This window comes from Populus nigra, chromosome 9 (assembly GCF_951802175.1).
Source record: "Populus nigra chromosome 9, ddPopNigr1.1, whole genome shotgun sequence".
Taxonomy (NCBI): Eukaryota; Viridiplantae; Streptophyta; class Magnoliopsida; order Malpighiales; family Salicaceae; genus Populus; species Populus nigra.
The window spans coordinates 3,624,278-3,644,778 of record NC_084860.1 but is presented as its reverse complement, the minus strand read 5'-3'; the positions used below and the strand labels follow the sequence as shown (position 1 = coordinate 3,644,778).

The 20,501-nt window shown below is 36.4% G+C and overlaps 2 protein-coding genes across 2 annotated transcripts; one reads left to right on the top strand and one right to left on the bottom strand.

The window, feature by feature from the left end:
- The first annotated feature begins 975 nt into the window (after window positions 1–975).
- Window positions 976–6,080, top strand: LOC133703657 (polyphenol oxidase, chloroplastic-like). Its single transcript, XM_062128270.1, has 2 exons — window positions 976–2,781; window positions 5,140–6,080. The coding sequence occupies exons 1-2, from the start codon at window positions 1,012–1,014 to the stop codon at window positions 5,872–5,874; spliced, it is 2,505 nt and encodes an 834-aa protein (XP_061984254.1). The 5' UTR covers window positions 976–1,011; the 3' UTR covers window positions 5,875–6,080.
- Window positions 6,081–15,151: 9,071 nt separating this feature from the next.
- LOC133702498 (uncharacterized protein At4g04980-like) lies at window positions 15,152–18,850 on the bottom strand. Its single transcript, XM_062126795.1, has 8 exons — window positions 18,534–18,850; window positions 18,347–18,442; window positions 18,119–18,248; window positions 16,578–17,922; window positions 16,297–16,462; window positions 16,026–16,190; window positions 15,785–15,937; window positions 15,152–15,658 (listed from the first exon to the last, which is right to left on the bottom strand). Exons 1-8 carry the CDS (start codon window positions 18,660–18,662, stop codon window positions 15,458–15,460), a joined length of 2,385 nt encoding a protein of 794 aa, XP_061982779.1. The 5' UTR covers window positions 18,663–18,850; the 3' UTR covers window positions 15,152–15,457.
- Between the last annotated feature and the right edge of the window lie 1,651 nt (window positions 18,851–20,501).

Genomic DNA, 20,501 nt, shown 5'->3' with positions numbered 1-20,501 from the left:
TATTTACTACTTGACTGAAATTGTTAATATATAATTAGCTAAAATATTTTTCTTATAATTTTATAATTTTATGATTCGAGTTTACAATCTAAATTTATATTATATATTTTATATCGTGTTAAATTTTTTTTTTTAACAACCTTGCTCCCAGTCCTTAATTGGTGTTTCGGATTCATTTGTAATTCATAAAGAGAAACAGTAATCTTCACCTTCGGGATTTATTTTTCTGTTTTGTAGCTAGTAATTGATTAATAGGTTGAGGGTTGCGACGAATGGTATAAGATTTATTATAAATATATATTATATAATTTCATTTTAATGTAATAAAAAATAAAAATTCTTCGCTCGTATAAATATAAACACCTTGTTGAACCTTGTGTTTTTAAAAGTTTTTTTCTATTATAATATTTATCAATAATTTCTGCATGTTTTTCCGAATAGATATAAAAGAGAGAGAGAGATGGATGCATGTATCTTCCATCACTAGCTAGCAGCCTTTACAATGTCGTTTTCCCTCTTACATCTTGCAAGGCATTTTCCAGTATTTTAATTGTGTGCTTGCTAAGTAATTAGTTGATTTGGTAAACTAACCCGTTTAAAATTTTATGCACATGCGCGCTACCTTCTAAAATCAATTTTTCTTTGAAAATCTCGAGCATGGCTAGCTAGAAAGGCTTGAAACTTACAGATTTTAACATGTGAATGCATGCCGTACCATGAACAAGATAATTCCTCGGAATCTGGTCTTTACACGATACCTTTTGCTGCCTGAATTCCTCGCTTCCCCACGATGCTATTGGTCACTGTTTTGATAAATATCGAGTTGTCAACTTAGAACTTTTTTTTATCCTATTTAAGATTGGGAAAAGTCTTCGTTTTTTTTTAATTTGTCGTTTTTAATTTGTCGATGCAAGAAGAAGAAAAAAGAAAAAAAAAAGCTATGGCCATTTCATTATAAAACCATGGCAAAAGGTGTTCAGTTTTTATCATTAACATACTCGTGAAACAAACATGGCTTCTATCTCTCCTTCCACCACCACGCCAACCACCATCTCTACCTCCACTTTCTTCCCTTCATTCCCTAAAACATCCCAACTTTCCTTGATCAAGAAGAGAAACCATCGTTATACCCCTAGATTTTCATGCAGAGCCACAAATGATGATTCGCAAAACCCTACCACCAGAAGAGATTTACTTATTGGTCTAGGAGGCCTATATGGGGCAACAAGTCTTAGTGATCCATTTGCCTTCGCTGCGCCAGTGTCTGCTCCTGATATCTCCAAATGTGGCAGAGCAGACTTGCCCACCGGTGCGCAGGAAACAAACTGTTGCCCTCCAGTACCATCTACCAAGATCCTAGACTTCAAGCGCCCTCCTTCAAATGCCCCATTACGTGTTAGACCAGCAGCTCATTTAGCTAATAAAGACTACATAGCTAAATACAGAAAAGCCATTGAGCTCATGAAAGCTCTCCCTGAAGATGATCCACGTAGCTTCATGCAACAAGCCGATGTTCATTGTGCTTATTGTAATGGTGCTTATGACCAAGTTGGGTTTCCTAATTTAGACATTCAAGTTCACAACTCTTGGCTCTTCTTTCCTTTCCATAGATACTATCTTTACTTCTATGAGAAAATTTTAGGCAAATTGATTGATGATCCAACTTTTGCTTTGCCTTTCTGGAACTGGGATTCTCCTGGTGGCATGCAATTGCCAGCCATGTATGCCGATCCTAATTCACCACTGTATGATAGTCTCCGCAACAAGAATCACCAACCACCAACATTGCTTGATCTTGATTGGAGTGGCACAGACACCCCCACTTCAAACCAAGAGCAGTTATCTAGCAACCTTACCATTATGTACAGGCAAATGGTGTCTAATGGCAAGACTCCTAGGCTCTTTTTCGGTGGTGCATACCGTGCTGGTGATGAACCAGGCCCTGAAGCAGGTCCGATTGAGAATATTCCACACGGTCCAGTTCATATCTGGACAGGTGACAACACTCAACCAAACCTTGAAGACATGGGCAATTTCTACTCAGCTGCTAGAGATCCAATCTTTTTCTGTCATCACTCGAACGTTGACCGAATGTGGTCAGTTTGGAAGACATTAGGAGGCAGGCGAACTGACCTGACTGACCCTGATTGGCTTAATGCCTCATTCTTTTTCTACGATGAAAATGCCAATCCTGTTCGTGTCAAGGTTAGAGATTGCCTGGATACAAGAAACCTAGGATATGTTTATCAAGATGTTGAAATTCCTTGGCTACAATCCAGGCCAACACCAAGAAGGTCAGCCAAGAAAGTGGCTAGCAATATCTTTGGCCATGAAAAGGAAGCACTTGCAGCTGAAAAGAAAAAGAACGCATTGACACCAATCACTGCTTTCCCTCTAGTGTTGAATAAAGTGATTAGTGTTAAGGTTGCAAGGCCAAAGAAATCGAGAAGCAAAAAGGAGAAAGAAGACGAGGAGGAGCTTCTGGTAATTCAAGGGCTTGAGTTTGACAAAACTAAAGCTTTGAAATTTGATGTGTACATTAATGATGAGGATGATTCCCTTAGTGCACCAGACAAGACAGAGTTTGCTGGAAGTTTTGTGAATGTGCCCCATAAGCACAAACATGGGAAGAAAATGACTACATGTTTCAGGTTGGCTCTTACAGATCTCTTGGAGGATTTGGATGTTGAGGGTGATGACAGTCTGATTGTGACTTTGGTGCCAAGGTATGGCAAGGGTCTAGCAAAAATTGGCGGCATCAAGATTGAGTTTGATCAAGATTAATTGATGATCATCAAGAACATGTTCGGAGATTTGTGCGTGGAGCAATTGGATTAGCATGATGTGATTTTCCCTTTTCTTCTCTTAATTTGTTTTTTTAATCATTTTGCTATCATACGTGCCCATATGGCAAGTGGCAATAAGGACATGTCTGTTCGTGTCTTATTTGCAGCAAATAAAGCAAGATCGATTTCACTGTTGCTGATATGCCTTCTTTTCCTGTCTCTACAGTAACAACTGCGATGTTTCCTTCTGTTTTATAAATGAAGAAATACTACACAAAATGTTCTATATTTTCGGATGTACAAAGTGATGATAATGTTACAAATATACATTAATTCTTACTAAAATAAGGTTATATATATAGATATATGAAAACGAGAGAGAGTATAACAGAAATAGAATAGCCTGTCAAAATGAACTCATGTAGGATGATTCTAGAGTGTAGTTATGATTATTTTTTAAAGTATTTTTTTATTAAAAAAATATTAAAATAATATATTTTTTTATTTTTTAAAAATTATTTTTGATATTAACGTATCAAAATATCTAAAAACACTAAAAAATATTAACCTGAAACAAAGAAAAAAAATAAAAAATTTTAAACTTTTTTAAAAATACAAAAACAAACAAGAATTTCATTCCCGTAGAATTCCCACTAAAATTCCACAAACAAAATGTTATGTTATTCTTACCTCAAGCTCTCTTTTCTAGTCGGTAGAAGACTTGTGGCTCACCCTCCCTCGTTAACTATTCAACACTTCAGATTATTCGGTATTTTATATTCTGATTAATAAATATAATAATTTATTTACATAGCACTACATAAACCTACTAAAATTTTCATTTTTTTTAATTATGTTATATTATGTTATTTACTATTTAGATGAAATTATCAATATATAATTAATTAAAGTTTTTCTTGCTATCTAATCTTACTATCCAAGATTATATTAAATTAAAAACATTTTTAATAACCTTGCTACCAAACTTAGCATTGTAAGTCTAGCACCAGCGTCGAAATTTCTCCGTACCTATAATATCAATTAATGCTCTTTAATTAGTTCGTTGGCGAATCTCAGTTGAAGCCACCATGCAAATTAAATGTTATGTCTGGTATTAAATTCTATAAATAGTTTTTGTTTAAAAATATATTAAAATAATATTTTTTGATTTTTAATATTAAGATATCAAAATAATTAAAAAAACACTAAAAAATTAATTTAATATTTTTAAAATCAGCTATACTTTTAAAACATATCCAAATACAATTTAAAACATCGAATTAAATAGTTTGGCAGCCGATTGCCTAGGTGCGCCAATTTGTTAATTAAAAGCAGGTCATTAATATTTACCCCAAAGCCATTAATTTAAAACTGGTATCGTTGTCCAAGGACTTTAGCCTTCATTGATGAGGGCGGCGCTCATTAATTCGATAATATATATAAAAATGGTACCTCACGTCGCTATCTAAATTGATTTTCGTCCTGATACAGATCGCCGTGTTATCTCCTCGTAATGGCAGGATTTCATAACTTTTAATATATAATTTATTTTATTATTTAACACACTATTTTAAATAAAAATTATTTAAACTTAAAATTTTGACCACCTACTTCTCTTATACCCTCTCTCGTTTTCATGTACATATATATAACCTCATTTTAGTAAGAATTAATGTATATTTTAATAATTTTTATATGAATATTTTAATGTAAGTGTGGATGTTTTGTTTAAAATTTAATTGGAATTTTCTTTAATTAAGGTTAATTAAAAATTATATATATAAAAACAGATATAGCATAAAGCGTATTTGAAGCGATTAGACGTAAAAAAAGTCAGAGAGACGTGGAAGCATTTTTGAACTCTTCATAATATTCTTTTTAATTAACATTTTCTGTTTTTGAGAGACGTGGAAGCAATGCCAACCATAATTCAACTATTCATTCTTTATATTTATTTTCTAGATATTACAGTTTTATAAACTTTAAAAACATGAAAATTTTTATAGTTGTTAATTTTAAAATTTATAAAATTAATTAAGATATGCGCAATCTAACCAAACATTTATATTAATTAAAAAACAAAAAAAATAAATTTCCCAGCAAATAGAATAAAAATGTGTAAAATCGTTATCGAATGTAATATCATGACTTTGTATGATTTTAATTGGATAAAATCTAATTTTATTAGTTTTTTTTATTTTTTTATTTTAAAGATATAATTTAGAGTGCACCAAAGGACATCAAACATCATTGCCGACACATTTGTACATAATTAATTTTATATATAGCGACGGAAATTATCCTTTGTCTTGATAAATAAACCATCGAGCACCATCTTTATCTGGACATATAAAAAAAGGAAACCATGGCGTATATTTCTTCTTCATCATTCTCCCCAACCACTTTTAGGAGCTCCTTCCTCCTCCCCTTCTCACCTAAAGTACTCGAACATATTCCAACGCCTAGCACTGTTCCATGCAAAGCTACTAATGATCTCGATCCCAAAAAGCCTACCAACAGAAGAGATGTCCTCTTTGGTTTAGGAGGTCTTTATTATGCAAGCAGTACTCTTTGTGATGCATATGCCAATGATGCCAAGGCAGTCTCAGCTGTAGACAAAACCAGAAGAGGGAGAGGGGATCTTGGCCCTGGCAAGGCAGCTGAAACAAAGAACATGGTATTGACAGCAATCAGCGCATTCCCTTTAGATTTAGATGAAGTGGTGAGTACTGAGGTTTCGAGGCCAAAGAAATCAAGAAGTAAAAAGGAGAAAGAAGATGAAGAAGAGGTTTTAGTGATAGAAGGGATTGATTTTGAGAGAGGTGAGTTTGTGAAGTTTGATGTGTATGTTAATGACGAGGATGATCCATCACCCAGAGGACCGAACAAGGCTGAGTTTGCTGGGAGCTTCGTGAATGTGCCTCATACAAGTAGGACGAAAGGGAAGGCTAGTTTGACACTAGCCATTAATGAATTGTTGAACAATTTGGAGGCTGAAGATGATGATAGCGTGGTGGTGACTTTGGTCCCTAGGTCCGGCAAGAGCCCTGTTATTGGTGGCGTCAAAATTGAATATGTAAAAGAATGATCAAGATTGAGAATGTCCGTTTGTGTGTAAATATATGCTATGCATTTAATTTTGTTTCCTTTTTTGGCTTCTTGAGTAAGAGATGTGAGGTTCCTGTGCTCTTAATCATATAAAATGTGCTTTAATTTCATTTCTGCGTGTAGTAATCTTATGTTTAGCAAAGAAATGTTGTCTCCAAGATCTAAAAATATTTTGGAGGAAAGAAATTCTCTCTTCTTTCCGTTCTTTTTTGGTGCATATTTTCTTTACAATTCTGTGCAAAGAAGCTTATGACTTTGAATCTGTTCATCTTTTATGTAAAAAACTTGAGATGCCTCGTATCAAACATGTGTTTAAAAAATAGATGCTGATCGAACTTTCACAATTTCCATCGGGTGTTTGAGAATACAGCGGTTATTTCTAAAGTATTTTTTTAAAATATATTAAAATAATATATTTTTTATTTTTTTAAATTATTTTATATATCAATACATCAACAAAATTTAAAAATAAAATTTTTTTCAAAAATATTCTTAAAATATAAAAACAATTAAAATCTGATGAGATAGGACATTTTGATTTTAAATTACTTTTTAATTTATTAAAGGTATTAAAATAATATTTTTTTTATTTTTAATATTAATATAATTGAAAATTTTTAAAAAATAATTTCAGATTTAAAAAAATCAAAATTTTCAAAAATACGGATAGACATGCAATAAGAAAGAAAGTCAAATTTATTGGAGGTAGTCCAACCTCATGAATATACATGAAAGCAACATTGATATTTTCCATACAAAGCTTCGGCAGCACCTCAACCACATCAAATCAAAAGACAAGGAGATTGAAACTACTGAAAACATGATTTTCCAACAATAGCTCGAGCTTACCGTTCAACCCCATCAAATCTGCATGGCCAGGCGACCCTTTTCAGGCCTAGGTCCCATGAAGGCATCTTCTAGAGCCAGACGAGATCTGGCTCGGTAGATAATTTTCAGGGACAAAATCCTTTCAACTATTCCCATCATGCTAAGGTATGGTGCTTGGATCCTGCAATTGACCTCATTGAGCCCGCACCTGAACTCGTCTTATTGCTCATTCGGCCTTTAAATTTATGAAAATCACGCTTTGAGTCAATGATATTTATGCACTATAATTTGAAGTGCAAGATGAGGCCCTCATATGGTAAAATTTCTGAGGCACTAGCAAGGGCCGTTTGCAGTCATCTGCCGATGGAAACTAGCACTCCAACCTTGAAATCCGAAGAACACCAAGATAATCAACCTCATATATATTTGAATTCATAAATTATTTCTTACATTTATCTGATTGGATTATAGTACGGGGAGCCTATCTACTTATAGACAAATAAGCTAAACATCCAAGGGTGACCTAGATATATAATCACAAGCAATTCATGTAAACACAGAGTGGTTAGTTGAACTAGTGAAATTATTGTGGGAAAAAAAAGGGCATGGATTTTACTCAAAGAAACCAAAATAGTGAAACATGTATATCCATCCCGCCTAGCAAGTGAACTTGACAAATCTCTAATTTAAGTTTTAATTTAAATTAATTTTAATACTAATTTATTTAAGTTCAAGTTATTTGATAGATTGTTGTATAATTAGAAACCGTTTATATATTTTGAATCGTTTGTTTATATATTTTGAATCGTTTTAATGCTGATATCAAAATAATTTTTAAAAAATAAAAAAAATCATTGGCATATATTTTGACACGAAAAGTTATTTAAAAAACAAATACTACTATACTGTTAAACATACTCTTAGATTGATCTGGCTTAATCCATGTTAAATTTGATAGGATTAAAACTAAAATCTTTCTTGAAAAAAATAAATTAATTGAATAACCCGTAAAATTGACTTATCAATCCAATTACTTTGACTATTTATCCTGTTTAAACTAGATCTAACAACTCTGTGTATACAAGGATTAATAGCAGCAGCGCCTATGGTGAGAAATCGGTCAGAAACACCCCGTCCCCCGAGCAAAAATATATATTTGATCTTGCAACAGGAACATAATATATAGTTTTATTTTTTAAAATAAATATTTTATTTAATTAAATGATTATCTTTCTCTATAAAATATAAAAAAAATCATTAATAAAAAAATTAAATAAAATCATAAAACTCAATTATCAAACAATCCAATGTTGGATGATAAAAGTGATAAAAAATAATTATATAAAAAAACAACAAAAAAAATTTGAGTCAATTTAGGTTAACTTGTTAACCCTGCAACCATGAGCACATAATTATATAAAAAAATAAATGTTAAAGTATGAAATTAAAAATAAATCAATTTTATAAAAGAATTAAAAAAAAAACAATCAAAATCAGCTTATGTTAACTTTTAAAATCCGTGATTCTAATCACGAAATTGAGAATAATCCTATAAAAGATAAGTAAAATATAAAAAAATATTAAGGAATAGATTGAAAAAGAAATAAAAATAAAAAACCAACACACGAAAAATCCTGGCTAAGTTCAACTGTTTGGTTACTACTGTTTGTTGCTAAACTGAAAGATAATGCATATTGTTTCATATAACTTATCAATCACTAAATTAGTTCATAAAAAAAAAAAACGTACAGGAAGCTCTCGAAAGACTTGCTTTGGACACCCGATCACTGGATAGAACATCTGCTACACATTTAAACACCAAATTCTACTGTACGCCTAAGTGATGTGCAAGGACAGGGTTACAAATTCATGTTTTGTTTTCCCAACGACACACTTGTGCAGAGGAGGTGTGTTACGATCCTAGTCTACTGCTGGGGAAGTCTGGGTGAAGATATAGTTTACTTACTAGTCTTTTACTATCATTTACTTGGTTTTTTGTTTGAAATAGTCAATAATGTTGCTGTTGCTAATTCCTTAGAAGCAGGAGTCAAAATAACTAGTTTGTTAAGTAACAAACTATGAGTACAAGTAGGAGTAAATTGAGGAAGTAACTCCTCTGATTTTCTGTATTTAAATCCTTGTTTTAAATGAAATAATATCAAATAAAAAAACATTCAGGAAAAGACCATTGTCTTTTGGAGGCCAAGTTACCCTCGAAGTAGCTTATATTCTCTTATCTCTATTTAGTTGCCAGCTTAAGCTAAGGTACGTAACAGTGGTATCAGAGCCAAGCTTCCTCTGCCATCTTCATCAACAACCTTAAAACCTAAGACCCCTCTCCTTCTTATATATATGGCTAACCAAGACGCCCCGGGAACTTGTTTTAATGTCTTGTCAAAAACAGTTTCCAAGCAAGGTTCAATGCTGCAACAAATCAACACCCATATGACTGATATTCAACAACAAATTACAGCCCTTACCTTATCCATTGAAAAGCTCACCAAAGAACCACAATATGTGAGAGAAGAACACAGTGTTGGACCTTCAATAAGGCATTCACTGGCTTCTGATTCTAGCGGGTTACCGACCAAGAGGCTAAAGATTGATCTCTTCAAATATGATGGCACTGAAGACCCCTCTGGCTGGACTCTACTAGCTGATCAATACTTTCTGTTACATCAGATCCCTCCAGCCCAACGTCTCCTTTATGCTTCGTTCCACTTGAAGGGAGCAGCACTCCAATATTACAAATATTTGCAACATGCAGGTGAGCTTAATGATTGGGTGTCGTTTATTCAAGCTCTTGAAAAATGGTTTGGACCTATAGAATATGAGGATCCAGAGGGAGAACTGTCAAAACTTCGTCAAACTTCCACAGTTGCAGCTTACCAAAGTCAGTTTGAGAATTTGGCTCAACGAATCGATGGTCTTCCTGATAGATTTCTCACACGCACTTTCATTAGTGGTCTCAAAGATGTCATCAAGACAAATGTTAAGTCATTCCGCCTTACTTCTTTAAAAGATGCAATAGGTCTCGCTCGTCTCCAGGAGAAGAGTTTCTCAAGAGATCGTAGAAGTTTTCCAAGACCCCAAGCACCCACCTAGACAGTTTCAGACCCAAAAGTGAAAAAGATATCTTTTGAAGAGATGAAGGAGCGTCGGGAAAAAGGCTTGTGCTACAATTGTGACGAGAAATTCAGACCTGACCATAAATGTAAATCTCTTACTCTCTTCCTTATTGATGGAAATGATTATTGTGATGAAGATATGGACTGCTCTCCTGATAGTGATGTTATTCCACATCTAAAGATATCTCTTTATGCCATTGTAGGTGCTACGAACCCCCAAACTATGTGTGTCACTGGTTATTATCACAATAAGCCTCTTTACATACTACTGGACTCTGGCTCTACTCATAACTTCTTGGATCCTTCAGTTGCATCAAAGCTCAATCTTCCTATATCTTGTAAGACCCCCTTTGATGTCATGGTGGCTAATGGAGATCGCTTGTATAGTGAGGGACAATGTCAAAATATATTTATTGACATCCAAGGAGTTCCAGTTACCTCAGATTTTTACCTCCTTTCCCTTGGGGGATATGATGTTGTTTTGGGTGCACATTGGCTCCAGACCCTCGGTCCCATTTTATGGGATTTCTCTAAACTGACCATGGAATTTTGTTACCAAGGGAAAACATATAGGCTGGCTGGTATACCTATAAAGGAGTTGTCCGTCCTCTCATGTCACAAATTGGAGAAACTTTTTCGGGTCCGACCGCCAAGTCTGATTCTAGATGTTTCACAAATTTATGCCATCGACAACGTTTATCAAGTTCCACCAACCATCAAGGCAGTCATTGATAATTTTTCTGATTTGTTTTGTCCACCATCAGGTTTGCCTCCTACTCGGTATCATGATCATCGCATTATACTTCCTCCAGGCACATTACCTACTAATGTTCGACCCTACCGGTACCCGATGCTTCAGAAGGCTGAAATTGAACGCATGGTCAAAGAGATGCTCCATGAGGGTATCATTCGTCCAAGTCGCAGCCCATTCTCATCTCCTGTCTTGTTAGTTCACAAACACGATGGCACTTGGCGATTATGTGTTGATTATCGTGCTTTAAACGCTGTCACAGTCAAGGATCGGTTTCCTATACCTGTGGTTGATGAGCTTCTTGATGAGCTTCATGGGGCAACCATCTTCTCCAAATTAGACCTGAGATCAGGTTTCCAACAAATCAGGATAGCCGAAGAAAACATTCCTAAAACTGCATTTAGGACCCATGACGGCCATTACGAGTTCCTTGTTATGCCTTTCGGCCTCACAAATACACCATCAACTTTTCAAAGCTTCATGAATGAAATATTTCATCCATTTTTAAGACAATTCATTCTGGTCTTCTTCGACGATATCCTGGTTTACAGCTATTCGGAGGAAGAGCATGTCATTCATCTTCAGAAAACTTTGGAGATCCTCTGTCTTTATAAATTGCATGCTAAGATGTCCAAATGCCATTTTGGGTGCTCTGAAATTGATTATTTGGGACATGTGATTTCTGCTAACGGTGTTGCTGTTGATCAGAAGAAGATTGAATCCATCCTTTAATGGCCTTTTCCATCTTCACTGAAATCCTTGCGTGGATTCCTTGGCCTCACTAGATATTACAGAAAGTTTATGCACGGTTATGGGCAGATTGCAAGACCTCTTACAGACATGCTCAAGAAGGGGGCTTTTCAATGGACTCCTACATCTGAATCAGCTTTCAAAGAACTTAAAATGGCTATGACTCTCCCACCAGTTCTAGCACTTCCTAATTTCTCAAAAAAGTTTGTGATCGAGTGTGATGCATCGGGAAGTGGCATTGGTGCAGTCCTAATGCAGTCAGGACGTCCCTTGGCCTATTTCAGCCAAGCCTTGCATGGTAAAAATCTCCAACTCTCTACTTATGAAAAAGAGCTGCTTGCACTCACCCTTGCTGTTCAGCGATGGCGTCCTTATTTGCTTGGCAGCAGTTTTATAGTTCGAACTGATCATCATAGCCTGAAATATTTGCTTGAGCAAAGGGTGGGAACTCCTTCTCAACAACGTTGGTTGTCCAAGCTTTTGGGATACAACTATATTGTCGAATATCGCAAAGGCTCACTAAATGTTGTAGCAGATGCACTCTCCAGGCGTGATCCCAATGTTGGTATCCATTCAATCTCTCAGCTGGAACCAAGTTGGATTGAGGCAATTGATAACATGGCTCATACTGATCCAGATATCATTGGCAAGCTACAGTCTTATACAAATGGCCAGCTTGATCAATCCAAATTTTCTGTTCACAATGGCAGGGTGTTCTACAAGGGAAAATTATACATTGGGGCAGATTCATCTTTTCGCAACTTGATCTTAAAAGAGCTTCATTCCAGTCTAGTTGGGGGTCATTCTGGTTTCCTTCAGACACTACAAAGAATTCGACAAAACTTCTACTGGCCTAATATGCTCTCATTTATAAAACAGTATATCCAGGAGTGTGAAACTTGTCAACGCAACAAGTCAGAAAATGTTCATCCTGCAGGTCTTTTGTAGCCACTTCCAGTTCCACACCAGATTTGGGAAGATATATCGATGGATTTTATCGATGGGTTGCCCAAATCCAGTGGTAAAAATGTCATTTTTGTTGTCGTGGACCGCTTGTCCAAATATGCTCACTTTATTGCAATGTCTCATCCATATACAGCCTCATCTGTTGCACAAGCCTTCTTTGATAACATATTCAAATTCCATGGCATGCCTAAAACCATCATAAGTGATCATGATCGTGTTTTTCTTAGTGACTTTTGGCAGCAGTTATTCAAGTTACAAGGGACAAGTCTCCATTTCAGCTCTTCTTATCACCCTCAAACGGACGGCCAAACGGAAGTAATCAATAGATGTCTTCAAACTTATCTTCGGTGTTTTGTTAGCCTTCGGCCTAAAGATTGGATGCAATTCCTCACATTGGCAGAGTATTGGCATAATACTAATGTGAACTCCTCTACTGGCTATACTCCTTTTGAAGCAGTTTATGGATGCAAGCCTCCAAAGTTGGTTCCATATATTGACCAATCATCTGCTTTACCACAACTGGATGAACTATTAAGAACTCGTTCATCTATTCTTCAATTGTTACGACAGAATCTAAGTGAAGCTCAAAACGTATGAAGATTTTTGAACTATTAAGAACTCGTTCATCTATTCCTCACATTGGCAGAGTATTGGCATAGGAAGCACACTGAACGTGAATTCGAGGTTGGTGATTATGTTTACTTACGCCTGCAGCCGTATCGCCAATGCTCAGTTGCAATCCGAAAATCTCTCAAGCTTTCGCCACGATATTTTGGTCCGTTTCAGATCAAAGAAAAGATTGGGGCAGTGGCTTACAAGCTAAATTTGCCTTCATCTGCAAAAATCCATAATGTTTTCCATGTATCCCAACTAAAAAGGAAATTAGGTACTGCAGACGTATCACAAATTTCCCTTCCAGATATTTCAGATGAGGGAATCCTAGAGCCCAAACCTGCTCACGTGCTGGACGGTCGCATAGTTCGTAGGGGTCGACGTAATGTTACTGAGATCCTAGTTCAATGGGAAGGCACTTCTCGAGCTTCTGCAACCTGGGAGCGCTTATTTGATATGAAAAGACGATTTCCTGAACTTAACCTTGGGGACAAGGTTAGTCTTGAGGGGGAGGCATTGTTACGATCCTAGTCTACTGCTGGGGAAGTCTGGGTGAAGATATGGTTTACTTACTAGTCTTTTGTTATCATTTACTTGGTCTTTTGTTTGAAATAGTCAATAATGTTGTTGTTGCTAATTTCTTAGAAGCATAAGTCAAAATAACTAGTTTATTAAGTAACAAACTATGAGTACAAATAGGAGTAAATTGAGGAAGTAACTCCTCTGATTTTCTGTATTTAAATCCTTGTTTTAAATGAAATGATATCAAATAAAAAAACATTCAGGAAAAGACCACTATTTTTTGGAGGCCAAGTTACCCTCGAAATAGCTTATATTCTCTTATCTCTATTTAGTTGCCAGCTTAAGCTAAGGTACATAACAAGGTGTCTCCTACACCTCCCTCGAATTTACGAGTTAAAATTACTAGTTTTTGCTACCGTTAGCCACCAAACTAAGACCAGAAAACTGGTGCTAAACAAAGACTATGAAAGTTTAAAATGCCATAGATCCCTGAAACGCTGCATGTGTCAGTTCTGGACGCATTAAACGGTGAATGATTTGGTGCTTCTTACCCATAGTTACAGTAATTTTACTGACAAGAGTACAGGCCGGTAAACCTAGAAATCAGTAGACCTGAAGATTTTTCTACCATATTTTACAACCTGCAAGATTTCCCCTCTTTGTCAACAAATTTTTTGTGGAGCTTTGACAATATATCTTCACTCCAACGCACTTGTATGGAGATAGCCTTATCAGTCAATAAAAACAGCAACATAGGCTAACTAGACTAGAAGGAGGTGCACATAATGACTGATATTTTGTTGAAAAGTCTGCCAACTTGAAGAATTTATCACCCATTAGCAGCTAGCTAGTCTGAATTTCGTTTTATTTTCCTGACGTGGAAGATAGTGAATTGTCGAGAGAGTTAGGATAGAAATTGTATTTTAAAATATTTTTTATTTGAAAATAAATATATTAAAATAATTTTTTTTAATTTTTTTTAAATTTATTTTTAATATTAACACATAAAAATAATATAAAAATATAAAAAAATTAAATAAATTTTTTTTAATTTTTTATAAAAATATTTTCCGACGACAAGAACATAACATCGAGTCAAGCATTTTCTTATTCATCGGTTTGTACTCTTTGGTGGATTCAACAGAGTGATGAGTTATCTAAATTCCAATCTCTTTAAAGGTATGTATCACTAAGATTTATGAGTTTTCTATTTCTCTAAAATGTTGAATATCATCTATCCTGACACCTATCTATCCTCCACATTGTCATTCACATGAGCCTAATTTCATCGGCACCAGCTTCTTGGAATTTTCCGGTATCAATCAAAATATAATTGTTAGACAAGAAAGTCATTGATATTGTGTTTAAATTTGAGCATTGATGTATAAGATGAAAAGACAGTGATGTCACACGAGGCTTGCAGCTCAGTGGCCATGGCAGGCTTCGCCCTGCCTATGCGTCCTGAGTTCGAGTCCTCGAGTGTACCCGCACTTGAGGGTTTAGCTGCTGTGGTCAATTCGTGTGACTTGTTCCGTCCCCGTCCCGGGTTCAACCCTCTATGTGTACGCCTGTCACCCCCGCGGTGCCTTACATGCTCCTGGGCTTGCAGGATGTCCAGCGGGCCGTGGGGAATAGTCGTGGTGCGCGTAAGCTGGCCCGGACACCCCACGTAAATCAAAAAAAAAAAAGACAGTGATGTCTGAGATGGCGCTTCTTACATTTCTTGTCGGAAGTCGGGAAGCAAAAACAATTGACAGAATAATTAATAATCAACAACATGGCCGAGATATAGCATAATCGGTAGCCAAGTTTTTCCAAAAATGAGGTTCCAAGTCCAAATTCCCTCAATCATCAATTGACTTTTTTTTTAAAAAAAAGAAGAAGGAATCAATCGCTTAAATATGAACTCCAAAATTACTTGTTACAAATGGGAGTAGAATAGCTATTTAGTGGGGTTTTTCTTTTCGTTTTCTAATTTTTTTTCTCTTTAAATGATTTTTAATTACTCATTGATCATGAGAATCAGTCTCTATTTCATGGGCCAATTCTCTTGTCAGCTTGTCAGCTCGATCATCATGTCCACCAGCAAAGCTATAAACCCGGAATGCGAATTGGAAAGCCCTCCAAAGCATTTTAGCACAGGCCTTTTTAGGTTCAGTTTTGGTTCTAGTTACTGCTTTCCCTGCTGCTTTTGCTTGCCTCCTCTCCTGAAGCAGAAGAAAATTATAAGAGAAATCTTCTTCTAAAGTGGAATCACCTTCTGAGATGATCATCAAGTTGTTTAAATTTAGCATCTAGTTTTGCATCAAGATGTGATTCATAAGTGAATCTACCTTGAGTGCCAATTCCATGCAGTTTGAAGAAACATCCACCATTGACTCTTTGATTTGTACGAGGATATAGAAGTCGAAGTCGATGTTGTGACTACGAAATTTCTTGGATTCTTCATCTTTGGTCCTCTCCAAGGCATCAAGGTCTCCTTTGATCTGTATGTTATCAATTATTTTAGCTGTTTACCAAAATATTGCAATGAAGGTAGTTTTACAATGAGGTTCAGGACGCTGGCAAAGTTACCTTGTTGAAGTAGCATTCGGCCTTGTCAAGAAGTTGGCCTAGCGGAGGCTGTATCTTCCAATTTTGCAGTTCAGAGACTACTCCATTCAACTTCGAGCCTAGGGCAGCTGCAGTCCTTAATGCTTCCAGTTTCTTCTGAGGAAAACCTTCAAATCTTGCAAGCACCTGCGATGCGAAGAAATACAGGTCATGATGAGATAGAAATAGATAGGACAGGACATGCGGACATTGAAGAATAGTGAAAATAACAAACTTTTTCTGCTATGTTCACCTGTGTTTCATCAGTTAAATTCTCAAGAATGGATTCAACATGCTTGTGGAACTTGATCAATTCTGTCAAGTCTTTTGTTTTGAAACTACTGATGGTAGCCTTCAGCTCTGTGACTGCCTTCGCATGCTTTTGAACATCTTCTTCAATTTGTTGGAAGTATGCTGATCTGATGCACAGAGAAAGAAACGCATTTGGTTCTCTTCATGACTTCTTCCTTGCCCTTCAAATAAAGTTCAACCAAACAGATTGTTTTTCATTGTTAAGTTCTTCGTAAAGCATACCTCTTTGTAATCTCTGCTAGTGCATCAGCCATTCCCTGCTTTCCACCAGCACTGCTTGAAGCTGGACCCTTTCTTCCACTAGATGATTTAGTAACTTGATTTCCTCCTTCCACCTTCCCCTTAAGAGCCCGATACAGAGTACCCATCTGACTTGATCTCTTCAGTTTAGTCTGTGTTTTCTTGGGACGTAAGGATCTTGCTGCACCAGGTGGAGGAGGTGGTGGAGCAGCTCCATTTCCGAGTGGCATCGGTGGCGGCGGCGGCAATGGCATGGATCCTTTTGAAGACATCATGGGTGGTGGGGGAGGAGGTGGTGCAGTTCTGGCAGTTGATGTTTGAGGAGGTGGTGGCGGAGGCGGCGTCGGTGATACTGTTCCGCTTCCTGATAACATAGGTGGTGGTGGGAGTGCCACTGTTGCGGTTCCAAATGCCATGGGTGGTGGCGGTGGAGGTGGTGCTGCTGCTGCTACAGTTTTTGACATAGTAGATGGCGGCGGCGGCGGCGGCGGAAGTGGTACACTTCCCACTGTAACAGTCGTTGGCTGCAGCACAATTGGTGGTAGTGGCGGTGGAGGTGGTGGCTGTGGGATGGCTACATCTGGTTGCAACTTCAGTGGTTGCGGAGTAGATGGTGGTTGTAGTGGTGTTGCTACCACGTCCACCATCATCGGTGAGGATATAGGTGGCTGTGCTGGTGGAACTTGTGATGCATTTTGTGACAATGCTGCTGATGGCTTTAACAATCCTGTGGCTTTAGTTGTCGCTATAGTAATCTCAGATGCTGCAATCTGTGGCATTCGTGTTTTGGAGCTGTAATCTCTGGGATCCTCAATGCCAGAAGCTTTTTTCACTTCAGAATTGCTGCTTGCTTCCATTTCAAACATCAGTTCCTCATCTGAATTGCTCGTTTGGTACAAAGGTTTGCTCTTTGCTTCCATTTCTGCCATTGTTTCATAATCCACACAGTCTTTTCTGTTCAAACTGTTGCCGTCTTGAGTTTCCAGGTTTGAGGGCATGTATTGGAACGAGAGACGTTTTATGTCCATGGGGTTCAATTTCCCAAGTGCCTGAGCTCTCAGAGACCGGAGATGAGGAGAAGAGCAATAAAAATTTGCAAATTCTACCGAGGCAGGAGAACCCATAAACTGAGGAAGAACTGATGTAGGAGTCTCTGGAGAAGCACCACATGGGCTGTAGCTATTGATGTCTGAATAGGACCCCGTCAAGATTTTGCTGAATGCGTTGGATTTTGAACAATCTTTATTTGGCTCATATTCATCCATGACATCAAACATTTCTCTTGGTATCTTAATCAGGCAGGTGAGTGTCGCCAAAGCAATTTCAACTACGAAATCAGGAAAAAAATTGAACAGAAGTCATGACCTTTAGTTGTACAAGAGAAATTAAATGGAAATAATCAAGCTTCTCACACTGACTCTTTCTAAACCTCTTTCAATCTAGTTTCTGTTCCATTTTTCCTTACAAGATCCGAAAACATGGATAAGAAAACACTGATGTGTTGTACATGTTGTGTGACATACCTATTTGTTCTGAATTGATCCTGTGATCATTGTTATTGTACATGTTGTATGTAGCTTTGTCCATCCATTCTTGATTCATCATCCATGAATCCCCAATTGATTTCAAAGCCTCACAAAAGTAGATGAGAACCTGTTTGAGCATACATTTGGATGATCAGCTTTGAAATCTTTAAAGAAGAGCATCCAACAACTGTCTAGGCCTAGCCATGATGAAACTAATTACTAAACCTTATCGATAGATGCTCCTTTAACTTCTGACAGTTGACTACTGGGTATGATTTCAGGGTAAAACTTGTGCAGATCTTTCATTGTTCCCATCACCAGCTGCAACAAGACAAATGACTTGAGATTCAAGGCATGTTTCTCAAATCCCAACTGCTTCAACAGATGATCCAGTGTTAAATATGATAGATACCTCGTTTATGCTCAGAGAACCATCGAAAGGTGGTAGGTCAATGATGTCTCTGAAGGTAATTATTTTCTTCCTGAGCTCCATCATCAAAATGAAGTTGCCTGGAGATCCACGAGAACGTGAACGCTCCATCTTTGGTTCTTGTGATTCCTTCTTCTGACCCTTGACTAGGTGAGCGCTTTTCACCACCTGCAATATCACTCCTTTTCATGTCAATATTGCTAAGCCAATGCTGTTTCCAGATGTTCATTGGTTGTGTGTGTGTGTGTATTGCAGCCTTTCCTGTCTCATGAGAATTCATTAAAATCAAGTTGACATGAGCAAATAACTTTAAGAACTGCACAGCCGACAGTATAATTGAAATCCATTTAATATATATAATCATTAATTACGAAGGAAATCAACTACCATATCAAACAATTTGTTTCTTTAAACAGTTTTTTACTTACTAGCTAGTAGATAACATTATTTTTCATTGCTGCCTGCCTAACATTAGTTTCTTTAAATCTTTATTTATTTTCTTTTGTTCTTGGCATTTTTTTTCTATCATCACCGTACATCCCTTACAAAAAAAACTCTAATTCTATAATTTACCAGTCTTGTTTTTTTGTTGTTCTTGTAATCAAGATCATTTTTTTTTATTATGGCTTTTATATTATTTCTCTTGTTTATGGAGTATAACTTCATATTATATTTTAAATCTTCATAAGTTTGAGGGTGCATTTTTAGAAAACAAATCAAGAAAATATATTTTAGATTGAAATCAAAAGAATACAGTCACTAATCGTGGAGAAAATCAAGTACCGCATCAAATGATTTATTTTCATAATTATTTGATTATTTTCCTATATATTTATATATACTTCTGAGTTGGTTAATTGAAATCATACATTCTATAAATAAAGTTTCTTATTTTTAGCAGTTCAAGCATTTGTATTGTGAAATGGAAAATGAATCAAGTTTTGAGGAACAGATTTATTGATCGGAAAAGTCATGGAATTTTGTTTCTGCTTTAATTTCTTTATTTGCTATATAATCAAGCAGTTTCAGAAAGATGTGGCAGGAAATTTAGATGAATTTGAAGAAAAAGAAACCAGAGGAAACATAAGGCAGTGCCATGAAATGGCTTTCAGAGGAACATGAATCTCTCGGCCATGAAAGCATAAAACTGCGCAGAGTATAGTATTTGACAGGATGAACATAAATTTAGCAGAGAACTCATTGTATTAGCTTGTGCCTAAAACGTTCTCTCACTTTGGGACAATTCCTTCTCTACAACAAGAATCATATCATCAAGATAACAAGTGAAAAACATTATAAGGAAAAAAGGAGGAAAACTCATGTACCTCAAATCTAGATGTCTTGCCTCCAAAAAGCAAAGGCTTTAAACCACAGAAAATACCAGTTGACATAACTTCTAAGCTAGAACCAGAATTAACATAAAGAAACGTAACAAGAATGAAAATGATGGTAAACCATAGATATTTGTTTAAACAAGAGATTGACAGAGGGGATATTTCAAGTTTCTGTTGTGAAGAACAGCAGAAACATTCAAAGTACAGGGGGAGTTCGAACATGAAACATTAACGTGCAGCCCATAAGAGTTGGACGGTAGGAGGGGATGAAAAAAATGAGAAAAACGAGAAAAATCCTTGCTTTGGAACTATTCTCAGAGAGAAAGCCAGGGCACAATGGAACGAGTGGGTGACCTTTATATCATCAGCTACCCTCCCTCCTCCTCCTAAAATCTATGTGCCACTCTTTTAGGTTACTGTCTGAGGATAATGGGGGATATGTTACTAAGACAAACTAGGATAGGCCTAATTTTGGAGTTTGCCAACTAAGATTGTATAGTCGTGTCTAAGTTTGTGATTTGTGTTAATCTCTTTCGCAATTAATCATAATTCCTTCCTTCCAGACTTTGACTGTTTTAATAGTGTTTACTGGAAATAGAGAGGGGAAAAAGTAAAA

What these genes read in the sequence shown, in the direction of transcription:
- LOC133703657 (XM_062128270.1), top strand. Translation starts at nt 1,012, where the DNA reads ATGGCTTCTATCTCTCCTTCCACCACCACGCCAACCACCATCTCTACC. An exon ending in AGATTGAGTTTGATCAAGAT is followed by an intron (nt 2,782 to 5,139) that starts TAATTGATGATC and finishes CTGGACATATAA; the next exon opens with AAAAAGGAAACCATGGCGTA.
- LOC133702498 (XM_062126795.1), bottom strand. Translation starts at nt 18,662, where the DNA reads ATGGAGCGTTCACGTTCTCGTGGATCTCCAGGCAACTTCATTTTGATG. An exon ending in CTAGCAGAGATTACAAAGAG is followed by an intron (nt 16,463 to 16,577) that starts GTATGCTTTACG and finishes TCTGTGCATCAG; the next exon opens with ATCAGCATACTTCCAACAAA. An exon ending in GCATGGAATTGGCACTCAAG is followed by an intron (nt 15,659 to 15,784) that starts GTAGATTCACTT and finishes CTTCTGCTTCAG; the next exon opens with GAGAGGAGGCAAGCAAAAGC.